Source organism: Dama dama, chromosome 18 (genome assembly GCF_033118175.1).
Source record: "Dama dama isolate Ldn47 chromosome 18, ASM3311817v1, whole genome shotgun sequence".
Lineage (NCBI taxonomy): Eukaryota > Metazoa > Chordata > Mammalia > Artiodactyla > Cervidae > Dama > Dama dama.
The window spans coordinates 7,811,403-7,838,264 of NC_083698.1; the positions used below are offsets into that span (position 1 = coordinate 7,811,403).

General features: G+C 38.6%; 1 protein-coding gene across 5 annotated transcripts in view; it reads left to right on the forward strand.

The window, feature by feature from the left end:
- CDK14 (cyclin dependent kinase 14) overlaps nt 1-26,862 on the forward strand; it is a 738,271-nt gene that overhangs the window by 385,241 nt on the left and 326,168 nt on the right. For all 5 annotated transcript variants that reach the window (XM_061164852.1, XM_061164854.1, XM_061164850.1 and 2 more), the window contains one exon: nt 9,359-9,421. In XM_061164852.1, coding sequence (XP_061020835.1) covers nt 9,359-9,421 — 63 coding nt within the window. The remainder of the gene's footprint in view (nt 1-9,358; nt 9,422-26,862) is intronic.

The window sequence follows — 26,862 nt, forward strand, 5'->3', positions numbered from 1 at the left end:
GAAATGCTTCCTGCTCCAGTCACCAGCCCCAGGCTGCCCATGTATTTTGAATTCAGAAATGACAGCTGAAACCAATTAGGCAGAATAAGAGGATCTCTAAGTCACATATAGGTTATGTCCAAAAAGGAGAACAATACCTTATATGATTAAAAAAAGAAGCAACTAATTTAATTAGGGCTAAGCTGAGGCAGTGTGATTATTGTAGGCAATTTTTATATAGTATTTTTTTTTTGTATTTTTAAAAATCTCTTTGTTTAATTGGAGGATAATTACTTTGAATGCTGTGATGGTTTTTGCCATACATCACATGAATTTGCCATAGACATATATGTGTCCCCCAATCCTGAACCTTCCGCCCACCTACCTCCCCATCCCGCCCATTTAGGTTATCACAAGGTAATGACTATGGAGGATTTTTATATAGTATTAACTACTGTGTGTATTAGCTACCCTTGCCCTCTTTAGGAAATAGGTGTGGGGTTTACTGGTAGAATTTCAAACATTTTCTAAGTGGCATAAAAACAGCTGAAAATAAAATAACCCAGAAACAGGCTTTGGAATAGTAAAGTAAGTCTTTGCAGTAACAGTGAAATATTTGAGAGTATTCCATTTTAAGAACATATTTTTAGGTATCATGATGGGATAGATCAGAAGACTGTATTTTTCTCTTATTGTCATATCATGTCCTGTGATGCAACTTGAGACACAGTAATTAGAATGTCTATTAGTACTTCAGAGGGAAGAGATAGTACTCTTGTAGTTGTTCATGAATGTCTTGTTTTTGTCATTAAAGATAAGGGATTTCAGTTCATTTGCAGAATACCTAAATAACGTATAATGGAATACTCACAAACTTTTATTTTTTGACCACTGTTTTAAAAATGGGGCCCTTTGGTATAGAGTGGATACAGACCTTCTCTATAAGGCACCTTGAATGGCTATGATTTTGTTTAAAGGAAAAGTTGATTACTATTTCTTTTCATTTTTTCTCACTAACGAATAGTGCTCACATGTTTGAACCCACATTAAAATCTTATTTATTCTAATTTGGGAATAAATAGATGAATACTACAAAGCTGAATGGGGGGAAATGCAATTTCAAAGTCAATTTAAACCTGTGGACTTCATATAAGAGCAGTTAGAAACTAACTGCTCAGTAATTTGATGTATTAATTCTCACAGCAATGTAGGCTGATTAAAACAGAGATTATAGCCAGAGGAAAATGGCATTGATTGCTGTAGAAGAAAGGAGGGCTCAACTTCTAGAAGTTTTCTTCAATTGCCTCTAGCAGCAGCCATTCGCCAGAGAATCACTTGACTTTAATGAGCTACAGGTGAAATATTGATAAGTTAAAAACTAAAACGATAGTGAGATCTCCCAAATGTGTTACTGTCTGAGAGGTGTGGTTTTAGTTAAAATGCATGTGGTGTATCCCAGACAGTAATAAAGGTGACACTGGCCAAGAGAAAAGTAAGTATCACAAGTCAGCCTCTGTCACAGCTGCTGCCTTGGGTACGTGAACAATTAGCACTGTTGCCATTCATTTTGGGACGCTTTGTGGTACCACTGAAGAGTGGAAGGAATTGCTCTGGAATGCTCTTGTGCTTTAGATACTTGCAAATTTCTTAATATGCTCTGTCACCAATCAGAGTAATATTCAAAGCTGTTTTTTTTTTTTTTTTGAATAGTGGATCACTTATCCATTATAAGGAAGAGATTAGGGAGTAATCAAACTGGGATGAGGAGCAAGGAGCTCCTTAAACAAAAAGATTCAGTCTGGAAAAGGAGGGCTCGATATTTTTGTGGGCTCTATATTACTGTGCCTTGGCTCTATGTTTCCAAGTGGTACATGTTATCAACTAGTTCTTAGCATATCGCATGTGTTTTTCTTTTTTAAGTTTATTTATTTGGTTGTGCTGAGTCTTAGTTTTGGCATGCAGGATCTCACTTGTGGCATGTGGGATCTAGTTCCCTGACCAAGGATCAAACCCAGGTCCCCTGCGTTGGAAGCACAGAGTCTTAGTCGCTGGACCACCAGGGAAGTTGCCCCCCATCTTTTTCTTTTTTTTTTAATTCAGGTTTTCACTTAATGTTTTGTTTTCTTTTTAAACGAGTATTCATTGATTTCCAAATAAAAGTATAGCTGAGGTGTGATGTTTATTTTTTAAATTAATTTATTTTTAATTGGAGAATAATTGCTTTACAATATTGTGTTGGTTTTGGCCATACATCAGTATGAATCTGCCATACCTTAACATGAATGAACTGTTGTATTTAAATGCAAAATAAGCCTATTCCTCAAGAAGAAAGAAATTCAGAATTAGTTTTATTATCTCTGAAATCTTTCCAGTATTCCTACTATTGTGAAGCAGTTTTTTTTTTTTTTTTTTAATGCTATAAAAATTACACAAATCCTGAATATACTGACTTCTGTCTTGCGGTCAAGATGGAAAACTAACATGAAAAGAAGTCAAGACTATGGAGGGTGTGTGTAACAGAACTTCAAAATGAGGATTTCTGCTGGTTATCCCTGTGGAAAGACTTCCTTATTTTTAGCCTAGATGCTAAAAATAGGGCTGTGCTACTTTCAATATCACATTTTGGCAGTGGTTCTGAAAAACATCAAAAATTAGCTGACAAATGTTGTAGACACCATGTTTAACATAAGAGGGTGGGGGAAAAAAGTATGTGTTGGGGAAGGTGCTCTGTTAAGATTCCTGCTTAATGAGAAAAGGTCAATCTGAAATTCATTGCTGATATAAAAGCATAATTTCTCTGAGGAACTTGGCTTCTCTTGAATAAGAATTTTGATCTTTTCAAGGAACAATAGTTGGAAAACCTCATTTCATAGATAATACATTGATTACAAAGAACATAATCCCATATCAACAGCTTCCCTGGTAGCTCGGATAGATGGTAAAGAACCTGCCTGCAATGCAGGAGACATGGGTTTATTCCCTGGGTCGAGAAGATCCCCTGGAGAAGGAAATGGCAACCCACTCCAGTATTCTTGCCTGGAGAATCACATGGACGGAGGAGCCTGGCGGGCTGCTGTCCCTGAGGTCACAGAGTTGGACACGACTGAGTAAACTAGCATTTTTACTTTCAGACACATACGAAATGATGACGCCTACTTAATAATTGACTTATACTTGTTTCCACCCTGGTCAGCTTTCATGTCCAATAGCTTGTCTGACTTTCGGGTGTTCTGAGAGCCTTTTTACCAGTGGTTTTCAGTGAAAGCATATTACTTCTTTTTCCTCACCCAAAGTCAGTTTTAAAAGGCATAAGGAATGGAGAATTCCAGAAAAAACATCTACTTCTGCTTCATTGACTTCGCTAAAGTCTTTGTGTGGATCACAACAAACTGTGGAAAATTTATTAAAGAGGTGGGAATACCAGACCACCTTACCTGCCTCCTGTGAAATCTGTATTCAGGTCAAGAAGCAGCAGTTAGAACAGGACATGGAACAACAGACTGGTTCAAAATTGGGAAAATATTACATCAAAGCTGTATATTGTCACCCTTCTTATTTAACTTATATACTGAGTCCATCATGTGAAATGCTGGGCTGGATGAAGCACAAGCTGGAATCAAGATTGCCAGGAGAAATCTCAATAACTTCAGATATGCAGATGACACCACCCTTATGGCAGAAAGTGAAGAGAAAGTAAAGAGCCTCTTGACGAAGGTGAAAGAGAAGAATGAAAAGGCTGGCTTAAAACTCAACATTCAAAAAACGAAGATCATGACATCTGGTCCAGTCACTTCACGGCAAGTAGATGGGGAAATAGTGGACACGGTGGCTGACTTTATTTTTCTGGGCTCCAAAATCACTGCAGATGGTGATTGCAGCCATGAAATTAAAAGACAGTTACTCCTTGGAAGAAAAGCTATGACCAACCTAGACAGCATATTGAAAAGCAGAGACAATCACTTTGCCAACAAAGGTCTGTCTAGTCAAAGCTGTGGTTTTTCCAGTGGTCATGTATGGATATGAGAGTTGGACTATAAAGAAAGCTGAGTGCCAAAGAATTGATGCCTTTGAACTGTGGTGTTGGAGAAGACTCTTGAGAGTCCTTTGGACTGCAAAGAGGTCCAACCAGTCCATCCTAAAGGAAATCAATCCTGAATGTTCATTTGAAGGACTGATGCTGAAGCTGAAGCTCCAGTAGTTTGGCCACCTGATACAAAGAGCTGACTCACTAGAAAAGATCCTAATGCTGGGAAAGATTGAAAGCAGGAGGAGAAGGGGACAACAGAGGATGAGATGGTTGGATGGCATCACCCACTCAATGGACTTGAGTTTGAGCAAGCTCCAGGAGTTGGTGATGGACAGGGAAGCCTGGCGTGCTGCAGTCCGTGTGGTCACAAAGAGTCAGACATGATTGAGCAAGGGAACAACACCAACAAGGAATGGAGAGTGGAAAACATGAAAAGGTGAATGGCGTCGTCCAGCTTGTTTCTCATCTTTTTCTTTGGCTGGATTTTTTTCTCCTGGTAATCTTTCGAAGGGATGTTCTCCACTCAGGCCTGTTTAAAATTGTCATCATATTTATAGTTTATCTTTGTAGCCTCCTTTCATGACTTTCTCTTTAAGTGTCATGGTTGTGTTCTGTTGGTCATGTAGTTCTGTCTACATATGATTGAAATTAAGTGAGACTCTGCTGTGTGAAAGTGCTTATGAGGAAAACGTCTTTTCTTCAATATTTTATGGTCTTTCTCCATGCTGCTTTTTTTTTTTTACAAAGAAATATCTGTCTTCTGCTTTCTAAACTGATCCTGCCACAGTGTAATGAAGTCAACATGGAGAAACCCAAACTGTAAATGTGGTTCTTTTACAGAAAACTTTTATGTTCAGGGGATTATGGTTTCAGATATGTTCTTCAAATTCCTTTGCCTTGAAATACTCCTGCACCTTTGTGAACTTTATACTAAATGCTGCGTACATGCGTGCCAAGTCACTTCTGTCATGTCTGATTCTTTTGTGACCCCGTGGACTGCAGCCCACCAGGCTCCTCTGTCCATGGAGTTCTCCAGGCAAGAATCCTGGAGTGTGTTGCCATTTCCTCTTCCAGGGGATCTTCTCAACCCAGGGATCAAACGTGCATATCTTTTGTCTCCTGCATTGGCAGGCGGGATCTTTACCATTAGCACCACACGGGAACCTTAAATAAATGCTACTTGATGGGTAATCAGCAATGAGGAAAGAGGAACCTGATTTTGAAAGAAATGTATGCAAGTGTGGGGATTGAACCTTCCAGCTTCTTTCTGCTCTCACTCTTCTGCTTGGTGTACAAATCTAGCCACACTTGATAGCTTTGTTTAAAACCACACACTCTATAGAGGGAAGACTGATGAAGTACTCTTAGGCATTCAGGTATAAACCTGTCAGACACAAGTACTTCTAAAAGCATTGCCCAGAAGAACAGCAGGAGTTGTAGAGTGAAGAAGAGGGAGATGCAGGAAGATGAAGTGAAGCATAACGCAGTGCAGGCCAGGAGAGATGCTAGCCACGAGCCAAGATAGAGATTGGAGGGGGAAGAGTGACTGGGCTTGGTCTATAGTTACCAGGCACCTAGTCTAAAGATACTGCTTTTATTTTTAGAACAGGAAATGGCCAGAGGTCAAGTCAGATGGATCTGAGATTACGCATGTCTCATCAGTGGATGGTGATCTGTTGGTCATGGGCCGTAGGGGCCTTCTGTTCAGAGCTTGTATGTGTAGGATGGCTTTAAAAAAGTGTAATAGCAGAGAATGACCTCCCAGCGTGATTGTTAAATTTACTTCTGTTATTTCTGGACCAGGAAAAGTCACAAGGGTCACATAATCCAGGCAGTTGAACTAAGGGGAGAAGTTAAACTGAAGAGATGTAATGAAATTTGTAATTTAGGCACATCTAATGTAGTTCCAGGCGTGTGTTAAAAAAAGAGAGGGGGGAAAAGAAAGTTTTTAATTAAGGTAAAACGGAAGTTTGCCAGGATTCAAAATAAGACTTTATACCACCTTTTTGTCTTTTCCTTCATTTGAGGTTCTCCAGATTCTTGCCCCTGATCACCCCGAGCAATCTGAGATTAATGATGTATTTGCTAGAAGTAGTCTCAGAGGTTGTGTACGGAGAGCTCTGGAGTATGAATGAGAATGTCTGGACATTCAGACAGGAAGAACACATATAATAGGAATCAAATGTTTCGCCTAAGAGTTCCAGTTCTCAAACGGTATTTAGCATTGTAATCCTCCAAAATATCCCTTCATACTCTAAACACACTACAGAAAATCACCATCATTATCCTCGTCATCACCTGTAGCATCTACCCTGTGCTGGGCAGTGTAGTAAAACCATAATGGATATTTACATACTAATTTTCACAATATCCATATGCGGTAGGTGTGCTAGGATTATCCCCATAACACAGATGAAGACACCGATACCCAGAGGTTATAGAACCCACCTAAGACTACATGGCTAGTGACAGCCATGTGTGTGCATACATACATGTTCATGCCATATAGCTGAGGGAATGCAAATTTAACATTTTTAAAGGTTTGGGAAAAATCTTTTTGAAATTTCCCAAGATCTCCTTTCTGGAGAAGCCTCCTTGTTATCCATGTTGGGCATGCATATGTACACAGAAGGATGTAAGGTACATAGGAGAATCAGGAACTTTTCCCCCCATTCCTGATATATTTCCATCCTCATAGTTAAGTGGGGATTTTGTTTGTTTGGTTGGTTTCAAACAAAATGCTTGAATACTTTATTTTTTGGAAAAAGTTACAGTAATTTCACAGGTATATAAAAATCCACAGAACGTGAATTCTCTGAAAGCAGAGACTCTGTCACTTACTTATATGCACAATTTGCATTTAAAGCATATATGTCCAGTAGAAAGTACAGTGGAAGCTTTGTCCCTAACATCATTTCACTTCTTTAAGCATATGTAGCATAAGTTTATTGCGCATAAAATTAAACATGCTTTTTAGCTGTGTTACTCATATGCTTTATATAACCTCCTTTTATTTTTAAAATTTTTTGTCAATTTCATTGGTTGATTTTTTTTTTTTAAATAAGTAACCTTCAAGATTTTGTGAAAATTTGAGCTGCTTCTTTTATTTTGATCAGTGTTTGCTTTATAGTGATAATGCCATGTTGCTAGGTGAATGAGTATTTAATCCATTTTCTTTGAATTCTATTATGTTTAACATTTACATTGATAAGTTGCTTTTTGCTTTTTATTGGTATTTGTCAGTATAAATATCATAAAATATAAATAACATCAATATATAATATATAATATGATGTATTCCTTTACTTTCAGGTTTTCTGCTATATTTTTGTTGTTTCTTATATTTAGCTTTATCTTGGAAAGAGTGTGTTTGATTTTGTTTTGTAAACTGAAAATTTACATTTTTAAAATAAATTTTAGCATGTTTATGTAATTATTGTTATGATTGGATGTGCTTTCTATTTAACAGTTTATTATGTGTGAGGCAACGAGCACATTACAGTTGTGTATCATGTTATATATTAAAAAGTGCTTTTTCATGTGCCATGTTCTGTTGCATGTTTCATGTGCCATGTTCTGTTGCATGTTTCATGTTCTGTTGCAGCATTGTTAATTGACTATGCCCCAATACAAAATAAAAAGTTTTAAAAAGTACACAGTTTCTGTCCTCAGTGTGTGGAAAAGAGAAAGGCAATGTGGTCTTAGAATACATCCAAGCGCCTTTCTTCTGTCCCAGGTTTGGTCCTTTTGTTCTCCCCCTGGCTCCCCTTTTCATTCTCTGTTCAGATCTTGTTTGAAAGTGTCGCTTGCTGTGGCCTGTCTTTAGCGGACATTAAGCTCCCCCCTCTGTGTCCTCAAACACTACCCACTAGTATTCTTAGTGTACAACGTACTGTCCTGTAATCACACGTATCCTGGTTTTTCCCCACCTACATCTGTTTGCTGGAATTCTGTGTCCTGGCTGGCTAGTGTCACTAAACTCCAGTGCTTTCTTTGGCCACCTGATGCGAAGAGCCGGCTCATTGGAGAAGACCCTGATTCTGGGAAAGACTGAAGGCAGAAGGAGAAGAGGGCGGCAGAGGATGACGTGGTTAGATGGCATCACTGACTCAAGGGACATGAGTCTGAAGAAACTCCGGAAGATAGTGAAGGACAGGGAAGCCTGGCATGCTGCAGTCCATGGGGTAGTAAAGAGTGGGATACGGTTTAACGACTGAACAACAGCAAGAAAATGACTAGTGTAGTGCCTGTAAGATAATGAGTTGACAAGTCCATGATGAACAATGAATGAATGCTAAATTCTGCTCTGTATTCTCAGCCGTTACCAGCTGGCATGCAATAAAAACTCAGTAAAGGAATCTAAACTGTTATCGTCATGGCTACAACCATGTACAGGTTCTTGAAGGTGTCAAAAGCTTATAATTCCTCAACAATTGAAGCCTGATAATGGGGCATAAATAATCATGGTCACTGGTTTTTACAGAGTGATTAAATCATAAAATTGTTACCACCAATAAATAAGATTAGGAAAATTTGTATAGCAACTCTACATGTTTCTTTAGAAATTTTATGTAGCTCATAATATAAACAGAAAAAGCATTAAAAAAAATATACAATTGTGTGCAAATTCAACTTGGGATATTTGGAAGAATTACAGTATAAGTTGCTATCTTGGGATATTTCTTTTTAAAATAAATCTGGATGTGTTTGTCTTAATTTATAACTTTGGAAGTATTTGCATTGATTTAGAAAGTAAATCATTATATAAGTTTTATAAAATAAATATTTTTTCAAATATATTCAAGAGTGCTGAGAATCTGAAAATCATCTTTTAATGAATATAGTTATGAAAAATGTAAATACATCCAATGATTAATTTCCTTAGAATGATCTGTTTGTAATACTTACATGTCACACAAAATAAATAACCATCACCTTCATTTCCACTTGAAAAATGCAAGGTAATTGAAATTGTATTTGGATTGGTTAACTGTATGTGGATATGCTTTTAGTTGAAGTTAAGATATATATTTTAGGTAAGGTTTCTTCTTATTCCACTTAAGAGATACATATTCAATGTGAGAATTAGGCAGTTAACAAATTAACAAATTGTAGACATAAATTCTTTCTAATGCACAGATATATTTAACATAAGATAGAATCTGGAGTAATGATTCAACTGTGGTTGAAATGGAGGGTGGAGGAGCGTGCAACTGCATACACTAAAAAATCCACCCACTTGTCTTGTATTTGCTTAGTTCAGAAAGTAGCGGTGACTTTGTAATAGAAAAATATTGATTAATTGTGTTATAGCCAGAGGGATGTTAATACGTCTTCCTTTCTTTCTTCTAGCATACTGATCTATGTCAGTACATGGACAAGCACCCTGGGGGGCTGCATCCAGATAATGTGAAGGTAGGAAAAGATCTTTTAAGTCAAGGCTTAGCATTCTTCATGTGCATTTTTTGAACCAAAATCTAATCCCTCTCCTATAATTTTTTTTTAATTGTGTAAGGAAAAGTGATTCTGAAGTGAACCATAGTCATTGCTTTGACATTGAAAGCCATGCTTGGGCATTAAATATTTTCACTGGAATATTATTATTTAAACTGCATCCTGTTTTTCCTTCATGGAGAAACATTTGCCAGTAATGAGAGGGATCTAGTGGAATCCTGCCAAAACTGTGTTTTCAGTAGAGAGGAATCTCCAGTTGCTCTAGCTTTGAGCTCCATACTGAAGTACCAACTGGTTTCAAAATAATGTATTATTATGATCCAAAACAGTGTTACAGTGAGTTCACAGTAACATGAGTTTTTTCATTTGCTTGTATAAACAGATAAAAATGATTTTTCCTTCAGTTTTCTTTTATTTCTTTTACCAGGAATTGGATTACTATGTGTAAAAAGGGTTAAGCTTTTCTAAGTTTTGATCTAGCAACCATTTTGGAAAATTTTCCCGGTATTTCAAACTTAAAAGAGGAGATTCTTTTCTTGGCCTATGTTAGGGAGTTAGAAGATACTAAAGTTTATCAGTAGGCTTAATGATGTGCTTACATTTTAGTTTTGAAATGGCTACATTTCAGGATCCTGAGGACCCATTGAGTGATATAAATGCATTTGAAGTATCATTATTTGTCTCCTTTTCATCCCATTCATTATCTGCACCTTTCTTGCAGTGTGGCATGGTTTTTCTGTTGTATTTTCCCTTTGCTAGTAGAGGTAGATTTCACATATAGTGTTACATGTGTTTATTTCTTTTTGCTTTATAAAAATAATACTTTATTGTATATAGTTTATTTTTTTGATATCTAGTTAATGGGTTTTCTTTATTAATTAGAGATGTGATGTCAGTTGTAATGAATTTAATTGAAACATTTGCCTGCATGGTAGTAAATGACGAAAGGATTTGTTCTCTACATTCCCTAGGACTGATTAAGCAGTCGTTAAAACTTTTGCCATTCTGATGAGTAAAAATGAAATGTTTTTACATTGGCATTTTCTTGACTGCTAGTGACATTGGGCATCTTTTCATGTTTCTTGACCACTTGTAATTCTGCCATTACAATTTGCCTGTTCTTATATATTGTTCAATTTTTCTATTGCATTGTTCTTTTCTTAATAAATTGAAGGCGATTTAGGATATTTGTAACATTAATGATGGGGCTTTTTAAGGTGATCACTTTTGTTGTACAATTTTAAAATGTAGGAAATTGTAGGGACTCTGGCAAGACATTCTTTTTAAAATAAATACTAGAATCATTATGCTACTTAGAGTATTTGTTTACTTTTTTCATATATGTCCTTTTTCATTGTTATGATTTTTTGTTTTATTAAATTTTTATTTAGATTAAGTTTTTTGATTATTCACTTTTCTTAAACATCTGTATCCATTGACATAGATAGATTTTTAGTGGTTGGATTGGGCAAGAAATTTTAGCAGGCTGAGAGATTTTTTTAAATTAATCTTGTTTCATACTAATTAATAGTATTATTAAGTACAATACTAATGTTTAATGACCGCAATTTTTTTAACATCAAAACATCTCAAGTCGTCTCATCACTATATTTAATGTTCTCTTGTTAGGGTTGATTGGGTTAAAGAGCAACAGCATGGTACCGCCTTACTCCTATTTTCCACTTCAGCCCAGGTAATCTGCAGAGAACCCAGCTAGTGAAAGCCCAGGACCTACTAAAATCAGTGGAAATCAGAGGCTGATTTTGACCTCTAAGCCAGTTTTGACCTCCTGACTTTAAATTCAGTGACAGGATTGAGATTAAAGAGCTGACTCAGCCTTTGCAAAGAACAAAGGTATCACTGGATTTCCATTATCCTTGTTTGGTCTTCTCACCAACACTTTGTTGTTGTTTAGTCACTTAGTCATGTCTGACTCTTTGTGACCCCATGGACCAAAGCGTGCCAGGCTTCCTTGTCCTTTACTATCTCCCGGAGTTTGCTCAAACTCATGTCCACTGAGTCGATGATGCCATCCAACCATCTCATCCTCTATTGCCCCCTTTTCTTGCCCTCAATCTTTCCCAGCATCAGGGTCTTTTCCAGTAGTCAGCTCTTCGAATCAGGTGGCCAAAGTACTGGAGCTTCTGCTTCAGCATCAGTCTTTCCAATGAATATTCAGGACTGATTTTCTTTAGGATTGACTGGTTTGATCTCCTTGCAATCCAAGGGACTCTCAAGAGTCTTCTCCAGCACCACAGTTCAAAAGCACCAGTTCTTTGGCTCAGCCTTCTTTATGGTCGAGCTCTCACATCTGTATAAGACTACTGCAAAAACTATAGCTTTGACTACATGGGCCTTTGTTGGCAAAGTGATATCTCTGCTTTTGAATACACTCTCTAGGTTTGTTATAGCTTTCCTTCCAAGGAGCGTCTTTTAATTTTGTGGCTCATTAGTTATGGGTAAGTATTGGTGGACAACTTTTATTTGTGAAGCAAGGAAAGAGAGCTCTTCCCACAGAGCATTTTTGGGTTCAGTGTCCTCAGGCCAGCATCACTGGTGATTTCTGTAGCCTTTAGTAAATTCTGCTTTTTCCATTACATTTTATTTTTCCTTAATTTCTTGATAGTCATGGGGAGATTGAGCTTCTAGGTTACTGATTTTCAGTTACTAGGCTGCACTCCTTGAAATTGTATTTCAATAACTCTTACCCGTTTTGCAAGCTTTTCTTTCGCCCCATGATCAGTCATCATATACTTAGTATATGTATATATACATCATTCAAATATGTAACATGTATATCCTTCCAAATATGAGAAGCAGCAATAGGTATTGATATGTGAGTATCCCTTTCCCCATGGCTATTGAGGTCTTGGCTTCTTTGAGGATTTGCCAAAATGTTCTTGATTGTCCCAGTTGTTGGAATACTTAAGGGTGCAAGAAATTTCAGTTGGCATTGAAGAGGTCTTCAAACTGGGCTCCATAGAATAGTCATCTGTGAAATTAAAAAAAAATACATATATGTATATATGTGTATATATATATATGTGTGTATACATGGGCTTCCCTGGTGGCTCAGTGGTAAAGAGTCCGCCTGCCAATGCAGGAGATGTGGATTCTATCCCTGAGTTGGGAAGATTCCCGGTGTAGGAAATGGCAACCTGCTCTAGTATTTTTGCCTGGAGAATCCATGGACAGGGAAGCCTGGCAGACTACAGTCCATGGGGTCACAAAGAAATGACCATGACTGGAGCATCTGAGCCAGACATGCACACACATGTATATACTTATACAGTCTCTTTTCTTTTCCCAGAATCAAAATTTTAAAAGCATTTTAAGTAGGAAATGGGCTTCCCTTGTGGCTCTGCTGGTAAAGAATCTGCCTGCAATGCGGGAGACCTGTGGGTTGGGAAGATCCCTTGGAGAAGGAAAGGCTCCCCACTCCAGTATTCTGGCCTGGAGAATTCAGTGGACTGTATAGAGTCCATGGGGTCGCAAAGAGTCAGACACGACTGAGCAACTTTCTCTCAAGCAGGAAATGGTGGGCATTTGCTCAGGCCGGGGCTGGGAGGCCTGGTGCCTCCCACGACTGCCAGCATCACCTGCTCTCCTTGTGGCCCTGTGCGCGTTTGCCCCAGCCTGGAGAGCTGCTGCTGGTGAGGCCTGGTGCTGCCTTAGCCCCCAGCCTGCCTGCATCAACAGCGGTCACTCTGCCCGGTCATGGTGGGGCGTCCGAGGGAACAGCAGGGGCTGGCAGGTAGGAGGGGACGTGGGTGCTTCATAAAGCAGGTATCAGACCCAGGCCTGAAGACAGAAAGCATCTTTTGTGGGGCATCTGGTCAGTCCAAGAGAACAGACCCACAGGATCTCGGTAACTCTACAGTGAAGGCCCCACTTGACAAACAAGTAACTCAGAGGAAGCAAGGTTGGTTTATTTTGATTAGACAGAGAAAGAAGCACCAAAAAAAATGATCAATAATGATATCTAAGAGGCAAAAGAGAATAGTGCACCTATAAAGCACAATGCTGCGTTACTTTTGTTGTCGTTCAGTCGCTAAGTCGTGTCTGACTCTTCGCAACCCCATGGACTGCAGCACACTAGGCCTCCCTGCCCTTCACTATCTCCCGTTATTTTAAAAAGGATAAATCAGTGAACAGGAGGTAGCTTTGGAAATTAACAATATGATGACAGAAATTAAAAATAACAACAATTTTTAAATGAGAGAGAGGATTACTTAGGATGCAATTTACACCATTACTGTAGGCAAACTTTGCAATTTGCTTTTGTATTTTATATTCCCCTTCAGGTTTCTATTTTCACTATTAAGCAAAGTCTACTTTCTTCCACTTTTCTTCTTTGTACTTTCTAAAATAAAATGAAGCAATTACTAATAAAATAAACAACAGTTGTAAGAATGGATGGGAGAAAAAGTTGGAGAATTGTACCAACTTATGCTTGTGCACAAAGTAGAGCATAAAATAGAAATCTGAAACACAAGAGAAAGTATTTAAAAAATTTAGAATCCAGTTCAGGGGATGGACCATCTGAATAATTGGAGAAAATAGGATGGATTTATTAAAATAATAAAAATTGAATTATGCTTCTTTTAGATGTGAAGGATGTGAACTTCAAGATTAAACAGATATTTTCAATGCCCAGAATATTTAATGAAAATAGAAGAACAGTAATATTTGTTATTGCAGAATTTCTGAGCATGATTTGAAAGACAGATCCTACTGAAAGGAAACAGATTTACTGCTAAGAATCAAGAATTACAGTGGTGTCTTCACCATTTAGGGTGGTTTTCCTGGTGGCTCAGTTGGTGAAAAATCCACTTGTAATGCAGGAGACCACCTGCAATGCAGTAGTTCAGGTTCAATCCCTGGGTCAAGAAGATCCCCTGGAGAAAGCAATGGCAACCCATTCTAGTGTTCTTGCCTGGAAAATCCCAGGGACAGAGGAGCCTGGAGGACTATAGTTTATGGGGTCACAAAGAGTTGGACATGACCTAGCAACTAAACTGCCACCACCACCTTCACCATTTAGACTTCAGCAGCAACCCCTAGAAGGGAGATGGAAGTGGGACAATGGCTTCACAATTCTGATGTAAAATTGTCCCATCTAGTATAATATGCAAGCTATCAATGAAGTGTGAAAGCAGAATAATTATTTTCGGATGTTCAAGGAGTTGAAAATTTTGCATACCTTGCATCCTTTCTCAGAAAACTACTTGAAGATATACTCCCCCCCTGTAACTCAGAATAAACCAAGGCAGAAAAGAACAGGAAACCTGGCAATAGAGGCTACTACAAAAGAGAGATGGAGATCCTTGAGATGATGAGAAGAATCCCAGGATAACAGTGGTGCGTCAGGCTGAGAGAGTAACCCGTCAGTCCAATTGCACAGGTCAGAAGACTCCAGGCGAGACTTCTAAGATGAGACTGTTGGATCGAATATCAAATGTGTCTGAGCAGATTTACAAGTTGGAAGGGGCTTCCCAGGCGCCTCAGTAGTAAAGAATTAGCCAGTGCAGAAGCCATAAGAGATGTGTATTTGATCCCTGGGTCGAGAAGATTCCCTGGAGGAGGAAATGGCAACCCTCTCCAGTATTCTTGCATGGAGAATCCCTCGGACAGAGAACCTGGCGGGCTACAGTCCATGGGGTCGCAAAGAGTTGGACACAGATTAGGGACTGAGCACGCATGCACAAGATGGAAGAAGAATTTGGTGTTGAATTAGTGATAACCCCAAAGAAAACTCAACAACGGCAGACAAACCAACCAACAAAAGATCTAGATTGTTACACCGGGAAAAACAAATTATTGTGCAGGAGAGAAAAGTATTCATATAAAATGTAATGGCTCAGCTGCAAATAACATTTACATGATTATAATTCAATATTACAATCAATATGAGGTATTGTAATATGTAATCAATATCACATGTTGATGTATTACATAGTTAAAAAAAGACAAACACCTCTTTAAGATTCTGCTATAGCCAGCCTCATTCCAGGATTAGTGTCCTAAAACAGTCTTCCATTTCAGCTGCCACATTTGATGTAAAATAAAGATCAAAATCATTTTGTCAGAGCATTTTGATTTTTTGTCCAATGTTCTTTTCCTTACATTGCATGATTCATTTATTAAATTACTGCAATTAGCTTTTTTATTTGTGACTTTATATGCACTCAGTCACATTGGTTTGTCATCATTTTCATAGTGGAGATAATAGTTCTACCTTCTCTGAGGGTATGGGAAGTTAAAAAAATGGAATGCATCTTGTTAATGCCTGTGTTCTGGCATCTGAATTGCAGTGCATGGAAGCAGACAGACCTTATTACCATGTTGGTTTCCATGGGAGGCCACTCAGCTAATTATGCACTGGCATTTCTTCAGTTTGTCTGCTTAGAGACAATGCACTCCTCCAGGGTTCCATGTAGAATCTGCACTGCAGGTGAAATTATTCTCAAAGAAGTCTGACAATGACATAGTGGCAGATGTCCCATGGGTATTTCTATGTGATGGATTAACGTATTTTTTTCATGTGGTGATATTTATTGTCACTTAAAATTTCTGAATGCAAAATGAAGAACCTAGGAATAATATTTACTAAGTTAACAGCTGTTCATAATGCTGTGCTGGATGCTGATAAAGAAAAACAGTTGAGCTAAAATAAGATCTTTTGATGGTTCTCTGTAAATGTAGGGTGTGAAAACCAGGTGAGATAAGCGATTGTCTTTAAAAGAACATGTTTTTGCAATAACTCTGAAGCTCTGCATTTGGTTAAATACTTCATGGATTATTAAAGGGTTGGATGTGATAAATAGAAGATATTGATTATGGTGAACAGAAGGAAAATATACCAATCAAATCTCCTTGCTTCTAAATTTGACAGTTTTGACTTTTGCTTTCATCATTATGTGGCATGATGATATGGAGAAACATTTTGAACATTTCTCTTGGATTATAAAAATGTGCATATCTTTGTTTGGATTTCATATAACTTGTTTATTTTAAAAAGCTGGGATACCATGCATCTAAGAATTCAGGCGATTTTTCTTTACTGTAAATCAGGTCAACTTGCAAGCATTACAAAGGTGATGTATCACCGAAGATTGAGGGGGTAGAAGGGAACAAATGAAAGAGTACATACCTAGTGATTTCATAATAAGCCACAGAGTAGTCTATGGTAATTTTGTACTAAATCCCAGCAAAACATCTGTTAAAGTTTCCTCTTTTGTGCTATATATTCCATGTAAGCGTTGGAATAAGCACATCAGAAAAAAATTGTTTCAGTGTTAACTAAATTTCTGTAGTCACTCTGCTACTTTAATTGCCTACAAACTGTGTCTGTTTGCAATATGGTTCTGAAATAAATATTCACTATTAACTAATAGTCTGTATGGTAGCATAATATCAATTTTAGACAAATGGGTAATTTTAGCAGTTAATTACTTAGAGGGCAATTTAAAACCTGAATGGAAAGCCTGAGGACACTGGCCTTGTTATAAATATTTATGATGATTAAAGGCATAACACCCAATTGCTAGAACATGATAATTGCTTTGTAAGAATTTGGGGGGAGGGTAGTTCATTTTTTCTCCCCTTTACAAGCCATTCACTACGAATTTTATTGGATGTTGACTATCATAGTTGAGTTGAAGACAGACCTTGAAGTTCTTCACTCTGTAATCCTCAGTGGTTTACAGATTGATTGATTTTTTTAAAAGCGATGATAACAGTCTAAATCTCTTTCATTCAGTATTCCACGTGTTCTTTAAAAAATGGTAAGCACGAGAGACTGAAAATTGAGATTCATCTTTAAAAAAAAGATTAATTGATGCTGTCTCCAGCTCATATCCAGAAATGTAGATGCTTACATCTTATTACCATGACGACCCTGGATCTTCCTGTATTTTTATGTAATTACCTTCATTTCCATGTTATCGTAATGACTTTTCTAGATGATTTTTTCTAAAAACACATTTGAATTTTTTTTTTTTTTACAGAACTATAATCAAATATATCCAAAGTAATTCTGAGTTCTCTGCCTTATTCTCTGAAGCATCTGAAATTCTTTTGATGTAAAGCTGTTTTATTTTTTATCTAAATATCTGTATTAATTAAAAAGACTTGAGGATTATTATGGTTGAAAAATTGCTATTTTTCTTTCATAGTCCAGAGAACAGGCAGGTGTATAACAGTCAGAATAATATTATGCCAAAATAAGGTTGTCTTATATAGATGTCACAGTGAATGGTTTCCTAAATGAGAATTTCTAATGTTGAGATAGGAAATAAGATAACACCTGATTTTCTCCATATTTTGCATTAGAACTTTCATTTAGCTGGTAATGATTTCCTACGATGCATTATAGTGAATATTATAAAGCTTTTCCTTTTTCTGTATTTTGGGAAATATGGTTATTTCATGAAGTCATTCCAGTGTTTTAAAAATTTGACACCTAGTTTCAGCACCTGTCCAGTTTTCTTTTGAACATTCCCATCCTATTTTTATTATAACAAAATAATCTTCCATATCTAGAAAGTGAAAGATTAACAATGAAAGAGTGAAATCCATGTGTCAATTCATTCTGTGTCAGATGTTCAGAGGTAGTCTGAATAGTGAATTTCTGGCTAAGATGTGGGGCCTGCATTTGGTTGAGACATGCATTTGTTGAGAACATGTCTTTTGTATCCTTGGCATCATCTGGTGATCTGCTTATAACAATTTGAATCAGACAAAGGAATTGAGACAGCTAATTAAACACCCCACTCTTTGCTAGAGGTGCTTTAAAACCCAAATTGAAAAGGAATTACCCTAAAGATTGATGAAATTCACATAATCATTGGAAGTATGTCATGTAATATTTTAATTGCCAGATAGAATTACCCAGCTTAGGGGACAGATATCCAGGGGGGATAGGAAAAATACCCTCTTGGATTTTAAAATTCAAGCCGTTCACCTTGCCCCTCTCCCATTTAAGATAGATCTTTCACTTGACCCCTTTGTTGGCATGTTTTCCTAGACAAACAAGAGAACGCAGGAGGGAAATTAGCTGAGTGGTAGTGTATGTACACACTCCTGGGGCTTTTTCTGATTGTTTTAGACAGGTTCTGCCTTCATGTGACTAGCCAGTGCATTTCATAGATATTTTCTCATTAATACAGAAATTCTTGTCACTTGTGACCTTTCTAAAGAGAATGTAGAGAAGTTTGTTTATCATACCTATCAAACACAGAGTCTTTACTGCATTCCACTTGAAACATATTTTTCTCTATTGTATAGCTTGCAGATGTGGTCTTTCTCTAAGACTCTCATACTCAAGATTCATCAGCTCCGTCAGTTTTTCAGTCTGTATCTCTCTCTCATTTTTTTTTAAAGTTACATTGGCCTTATCAAATGATAGTAAGACATTCATGCTGATAGTGTCTGAGATGTTACTTTAGGCAGTAAAACCATTTTGTTGTTGTTGTTTCGTTGCTCAGTTGTGTCCCACTCTTTGTGACCCCATGGACTGCAGCACGCCAGGCTTCCCTGTCCTTCGCCATCTCCTGGAGTTTGCTCAGACTCACGTCTGTTGAGTCAGTGGTGCCATGCCATACAGCCATCTCATCCTCTGTCATCCCCTTTTCCTGCCCTCAATCTTTCCCAGCATCAGGGTCTTTTCCAGTGAGTCCACTCTTTGCATCAGGTGACCAAAGTATTGGAGCTTCCGCTTCAGCATCAGTCTTTCCAATGAATATTCAGAGTTGATCTCCTTTCGGATTGACTTTTTTGATCTCCTGGCAATCCAAGGGACTCTCAAGAGTCTTCTAAATTCTATGTTTTTCTTTTCATCATGTATAAAAAGAATGGCTCTGAAGTTGGGGAAGCAGTGCATGCATTCATAAGTGAAGCTGAGCAAAAATTTGTATTTCATTCTATTTCTTTTTGGTTTCAAAAAGTGCGTATCAGTAAGGTCAGGTGTATACTCAACATTATGATGTTATTTGAATTCCTTGAAACAAGTGTTTCAGTTTTACTCTTGGAAAATTATGTTGGGTAACTACTAAAGCCAGTTGCTTAAATCTGATTATCTTGTTTATACTCAGGCATTCCTAATACTAAGTTTAGGCTACTGACCAACTTTTAATTTTTTTTTAATAATTTTTATTTATTTGTTTTATTTTTTGCTGTGCGCGGGCTTTTCTCTAGTTGTGGCGAGCAGGGGCTACACCCTAGTTTCAGCGTGCAGGCTTCTCATTTCAACAGCTCCTCTTGTTGTGGAGGAGGCTCTCGGGCACGCGGGCTCTCGGGCACGTGGGCTCTAGGACACGCGGGCTCTCGGGCATGCGGTCTCTCGGGCACACGGGGCACGCGGGCTCTCAGGCACACAGACTTCAGCAGTTGTGGCATGTGGGCTCCGTAGTTGCCCCTGGGCCCCAGAGTGCAGGTTCAATAGGCTCAATAGTTGTGGCACACAGGCTTAGTTGTCCCACAGCTACGGGGGTCTTTTTGGATCAGCGATTCAACCCATGTCTCCTGCATTGGCAGGCAGATTGTTTACCACTGAGCTGCCAGGAAACTCTGACCAACCTTATTAAATAGGTTTTTGTCCTCAGCCCTCCCCAGTTCATCATCATACCTACAAACCCTAATAACTGGGAAACCTACTTAGTATCTAATATATTATACATTATTGTAGTATATTGCATTCTAAAAAAGCTAAAGAACTTCTCCCAGGGGGCATGAGCAAACCAAGCTCTGATTTTCAGTCCCTGTTTGACTCCTTGTAAGTACCCCCGTTCTGGATCCCATAACTCTGGTCACCTTCGTCCCTGCCTGCATCTCAGGGCTTAGAATAACCCCTTGCTGGTGTACTCCATTGTATTGAGGCAGGAGGAGTGGGCAGGAGGGGAAGCCAACTTAAGGATCTCAGAGAGTGTGCAGGATCTTTGTTCCCAAGGCTTTGCCCAAGTACTTGAAATTCTTATTTTCTGAGTTATTCCCTTTTCCAGACAGCTATCATTTTTAGTATAGAAGATTAATGTACAAATATATTAGACAGTGCAGGTTAAATTTTGGTTACATTATCTAGAAATGATGAAACATGTTATATCTCAGCAATTTGAGGGAGTGGAATGAAGAAGCAGAAAGTTGACTAGAAGAACTCAAATAGAAGAAAACGTGTCAAGGCAAACTCTCCTAAATACTCAGATTTTCTAGGAACTGAATCTGTCTGCGCGTGTGCATGCTAAGTCACTTCAGTCGTGTCCGACTCTCTGTGACCCTATGGACTGCAGCCGGCCAGGTTCCTCTGTCCATGGGATTCTCCAGGCAAGAATACTGGAGAGGGTTGCCATTCCCTTCTCCAGGGGACCTTCCCACCCAGGGATCAAACCTGCGTCTCTTACAAGTTCTGCATTCGCAGGTGGCTTACCACTAGCACGACCTGGGAAGCCCGAATCTGACTCTAGTACGTGGCAGAAAAGGACACATCTCTGATCCGATGCCCTGGCATAAATGTTTGTCTGACACCATCCCAGGAGCACAGTTAATATGTTCAGTAGGTCCAAAGTGACAAATTATACCATAGTTTTTATTACCTGGGCTTTTATTTCTATCCCCCTTTTATCTCCATACAGCCTTCTTAGTATTCTTTTTTAAAAAAATCCAACACATAAAATTACAATGATGCTTTATAAAATATAAAATATTTGGACATGAATTATGTACATTGCATTACAGATTAGGATTTGATATTTGCACTAGGTATTTTCAAATTTGAAAGTCAACTAAATGAAATGAATCATTCTTTTAAAAATTGAAGAAGACCTATTATTGCAATAAAATCATTATCTGATTCCTATTAGAAAGTATTTTACTATTCACTAGATATTTGAGGACTCAAAGTTTCTAATTATTTTTTACTCCTAGAAAGTTTGAAGTATTGAGTAATTTAATGCTTGTGCATCTGTGGATTTTTAAATAACATGATACTAACCATTAGGCATATTATTTGAAGTGTTTATTACCCATGTACTACTTTGGTTTATTTGCTAATGTCATATTTGCTATCCTTGTTGTTACTTTTTGTTACCGTTTGTTTAATCAAATGGTATACATACATTTTTGGTAGCAGTATTTTAAGTTGTGGGTGTCACAGCAAGACGAAAATGGGAAATACCAGCATTGGGAATGGGGACTGTACCTCTGCTATGTGTGCTGTGTCTCCATTTTTCCAACTCCTGTGATTTCTCTGAGCCTCTATTTCTTTATCTGTGAAGGAAATATAATAGGATCTGCCTAGCAGAATTGGTGGGAGGATTAATTTACTATTAAGTACTTAGTAAACATCAGTTATTACAGTTGCCTAAATTGCAGAGTCTCTTCTATTTCTGTTATCCATACAATTATGAAATGAGACATTTTTACAGCTTGGATAAATATTAAGGGCATGTGAGAAAATTAATCATTTTCAAGGTGTGTAACTTAAGATAACGGATATTTAACCTTGGTGTGCAAGTGACAGAAAAGTAGCTTGACTGTCTCTGTAAGAATTAGTGCTATTCAATGAATGGATGAAGAAGTTGTGGTTTGTATGTGGTACATACACACAATGGAATATTAACCATAAGATGGAATGCATTTGAATCAGTTGGAGAGAGGTGGGTGAACCTGAAGCCTATTATACGGAGTGGAGTAAGTCAGAAAGAGAAAAACAAATATAGTATATTAAAGCTATATATATATGGAATCTGGAAAAATGGTACTGATTAACTTAATTTGCAGTGAAGGAATGGAGACAGATGTAGAGAATGGACTTGTAGAGTGGGAGGGAGGCTCAAGGGGAGGGGATATATATGTATATTTATCCTGCCCCCTCTCTGTATATATAGTTGTGCCTGATTCTCAATGTCGTATGGCAGAAACCGACACAAGATTGCAAAAGCAATTATCTTTCAATTAAAAATAAATAAAAAATTATGGCATGGTCAGCGAAAAAAAGTACTGAGATTTTACTCTTCAAAAAGAAGAATTAGTGCTGTCCATAAGGCCCTGCGTCTATTGCTAGTTGCTCCAATAAACACTAAGAGACCATGGGCATCCCTCGAAGATAGTGAACCTTGCCTAGAAAATCTGCAAATGTTCACTGTGCTTAGTCTCATATTAAATGGACCCTTATATGTTAAATAATGCATGCCTTTCAGACCATTCATAAATCTGATTGTAAACATTGAGACAAAGAGCATCAACATCAGACATCCTTAGATTCTGAGGGGGATGGGGGGGGTAAAAAATTTGTTGCTCACTGCAAGTGCCCATAATTCTTTTGAGTAATAGTTATAACCTACTGAGTCCAATGATGTGTATGTGTTTTTAATCAACTTGCTGTAAATGTTCTGATAGAAAGCCTTATCTTGATATTGTTCCTTTAATCTACTCAAAGTCCAAATAGTTTCAGAAGGGACTAGAAGGAATATTAAGGATATTCCCAAGCAGTATACGCCATGGCAGGATATGAGGATATGAGGATATGAGTTGCTTTCTGCTGGGGATGGCAAGACAACAGGGCGATAGATAGATCTCCTGCTGGCAAAATGTCCTTGTTAATCACATCATTGCTATTTTAGGCATTTTCCCATTGGGGTTCTTATTGCAAAGAGTGAACATATTTGAACTGGAGTATAACTCTTCAGTGATCATACTGAAGAACTTGAAGACCTCTCCTTTCATAAAGTTGTGTATAACACAGGGAGCACAGTCTGGCTCTCTGTGATGACCGGGAAGGGTGGGCTGGGGGGAAGGGAGGGAGGCTCAAGAGGGACGGGATATATGTATAATTATGGCTGATTCACACAGCTGTACAGCAGAAACCAACACACACAAAATAAGAATGTCCCGAGGGGACAGAGTATTCTTCAGTTCCGTTCAGTCATTCAATCTTGTGCGACTCTTTGTGACCCCATGAATTGCAGCACGCCAGGCCTCCCTGTCCATCACCAACTGCCGGAGTCCACTCAAACTCATGTCCATTGAGTTGGTGATGCCATCCAGCCATCTCATCCTCTGTCGTCCCCTTCTCCTCTTGCCCCCAATCCATCCCAGCATCAGGATCTTTTCCAATGAGTCAGCTCTTCACATCTGGTGGCCAAAGTATTGGAGTTTCAGCTTCAGCATCAGTCCTTCCAATGAACACCCAGGACTGATCTCCTTTAGGATGGACTGGTTGGATCTCCTTGCAGTCCAAGGGGCTCTCAAGAGTCTTCTCCAACACCACAGTTCAAAAGCATCAATTTTTTGGCACTCAGCTTTCTTCACAGTCCAACTCTCACTTCCATACATGACTACTGGAAAAACCATAGCTTTGACTAGACGGACCTTTGTAGGCAAAGTATTCTTAGGAAGACCTTATGGTTACTACAGTAGAAAAATAAGCAGATAGAAAGGAAAATATGTTAATTTATCAACTTGAGTATATAAAGCTTTCTTCTGCCATATTATTTATTTCTAAGAGGATTTAAATAGCAAAAGTAGGCATTCAAGAATCACATGCTTATTACATACTACATTAATTGAGACTTTTACAAACTTGGGTTCACTTAATAAAAGCACTTTGATTGTATTGGGTGTATAAGTGTATTCATCCCTGTGTTTAGTAAACATCATCCTTGTTTAAAATAATGAGGTGTAGTGGAAAGTTCACAAGTGCTGTCTGATGGTTGGATGACTAAGTTTATTGGGCTTTAAGAGCTTTAGTTTTCTCATTTGTTTAAAAGAAAAGGAAAAAAATACGAGATTATAAAAGATACAAAAACTTCAGTTCAGTTCAGTTGCTCAGTTGTGTCCGACTCTTTGCAACCCCATGAATCGCAGCACGCCAGGCCTCCCTGTCCATCACCAACTCCCAGAGTTTACTCAAACCCATGTCCATCTAGTCGGTGATGCCATCCAACCATCTCATCCTCTGTCGTCCCCTTCTCCTCCTGCCTTCAATCTTTCCCAGCATCAGGGTCTTTTCAAATGAGTCAGCTCTTCGCATCAGGTGGCCAAAGTATTGGAGTTTCAGCTTCAACATCAGTCCTTCCAGTGAACACCCAGTACTGATCTCCTTTAGGATGGGCTGGCTGGATCTCCTTGCAGTCCAAGGGACTCTCAAGAGTCTTCTCCAACACCACAGTTCAAAAGCATCAATTCTTCAGCGCTCAGCTTTCTTTAGAGTCCAACTCTCACATCCATACATGACCACTGGAAAAACCATAGCCTTGACCAGATGGACCTTTGTTGGCAAAGTAATGTCTCTGCTTTTTAATATGCTATCTAGGTTGGTCATAACTTTCCTTCCAAGGAATAAGCGTCTTTTAATTTCATGGCTGCAGTCACCATCTGCACTGGTTTTGCAGCCCAGAAAAATAAAGTCAGCCACTGTTTCCACTGTCTCCCCATCTATTTGTCATGAAGTGATGGGACCGGATGCCATGATCTTAGTTTTCTAAATGTTGAGCTTTAAGCCAACTTTTTCACTCTCCTCTTTGACTTTCATGAAGAGGCTCTTTAGTTCTTCTTCACTTTCTGCCATAAGGGTGGTGTCATCTACATATCTGAGGTTATTGATATTTCTCCCGGCAGTCTTGATTCCAGCTTGTGCTTCTTCCAGCCCAGTGTTTCTCATGATGTACTCTGCATATAAGTTAAATAAGCAGGGTGACAATATACAGCCTTGACGTACTCCTTTTCCTATTTGGAACCAGTACATAAAATTACTTACTCTTTTTGAAAGTTCATTTATTGCTTATGTATTTGGCTACTCCAGGTTTTAGTTGCAGCACCTGGGGTCTTTTAGTTCCAGCATACTGGGTCTTTTGTTTGTTCGGTTGGAGGATGTGGGATCTAGAGGGCTTCCTGGTGGCTCAGTAGTAAAGAATCATCCTGCAGTGCAGGAGACTCAGAAGACACGGGTTCAGTCCCAGGGTGGGCAGGATTCCCTGGAAGATGAAATGGGAACCCACTCCCGTATTCTTATCTGGGAGCCTGGTGGACTACAATCAATAGGGTTGCAATGAGTTGGACACGAGTGAGTGACTAAGCATGCATGTACGCTTGTGGGACCTAGTTCCCTGACTGGGGTTGAACCTGGGCCCCTTGCATAGGGAGTTGTAGAGTTCTAGCTACTAGACTAGCAGGAAGTCCCAGAACAGTCTTTAAATGAGTGTAAACCTTCAATTACTGTGAGTTTGTCTTCCGTTTTTTCTTCTTTTTCAGTGCCTGAGATTGCGTTGACGTTCACCAAGTTTTATTAGCGAGTAGCAAAGCTGGTGTTTCCTCTTCCTCTGCATACAGCCCCACCTTTGGTGGTCCTTCTTGTTTTCACAGTACCCTCTGGTTTTCACAGAGATGTAATGTAGCTTGTTATGTGGTGATTTCTACAACAACCCAATGAAGTGGCTTTCTTAAAAGTTTACATGGGCCAGTTAGATACTTGCCTGTATGTCTCAAGAAAGAAATCCCTAAGACTTGGGTTCTCAAAACATTCCCAATGAATATTCTATGGCACATTCTGTTAAACTCAGAATGATTGCTCTTTCCTTGTCCCTTAAAGGGAGAATATAATTCACTGAAACCACGAGTAAACTTGGTGTTTTAGAAATAACATTTGAAGGTGTTTAACAGAAAATGCACCAAGTTTACTAATGGTTTTACTGAATTATATTGTCCCTTCAACACCATTACTATTATGATGGTGTGTCGATAGTTTTACAGTTTCATATATTGTCAGGCCAGAATACTGGAGTGGGGAGACTTTCCCTTCTCCAGGGGATCTTCCCAACCCAGGAATTGAACCCAGGTCTCCCACATTGCGGGCAGATTCTTTACCAGCTGAGCCACAAGGGAAGTCCAAGAATACTGGAGTGGGTAGCCTATCCCTTCTCCAGGAGATCTTCCCGACCAAGGAATCGAACCAGGGTCTTCTGCATTGCAGGTGGAATTTTTACCTACTGAGCTACCAGGGAAGCCCTTACTAACGGTTTCAGTGAATTATAGTGTCCCTTCACCACCATTATTATGATGATGGTGTGTTGATCGTTTTACAGTTTCATATATTGTCTTCTTTGCATTAATTAAAATTTTTCCTCTTATTAATTTATCTGCCTAGTGATTTCCTTGCTTGGTTTCCTCAGTTTTTTCCCTCAGAAAAGCAAGAGGTTTGTCATATAATACATGGTCTCATCTCGTGCATCTAATGAAAGCTCCTTTTCCTACTAAAAGTTGATGTGTAATGAGGTTTCCTTCCTCCTCTGTGCCTTCCGTTACACTCCGTCTGTGTCGCTGTCACAGTGCCGCTGCTGCTAAGCAGACCTCTTTAAATGCAGTTCATCTGTTTATGTGCTTCCCAGGTGGGGCTAGTGGTAAAGAACTCA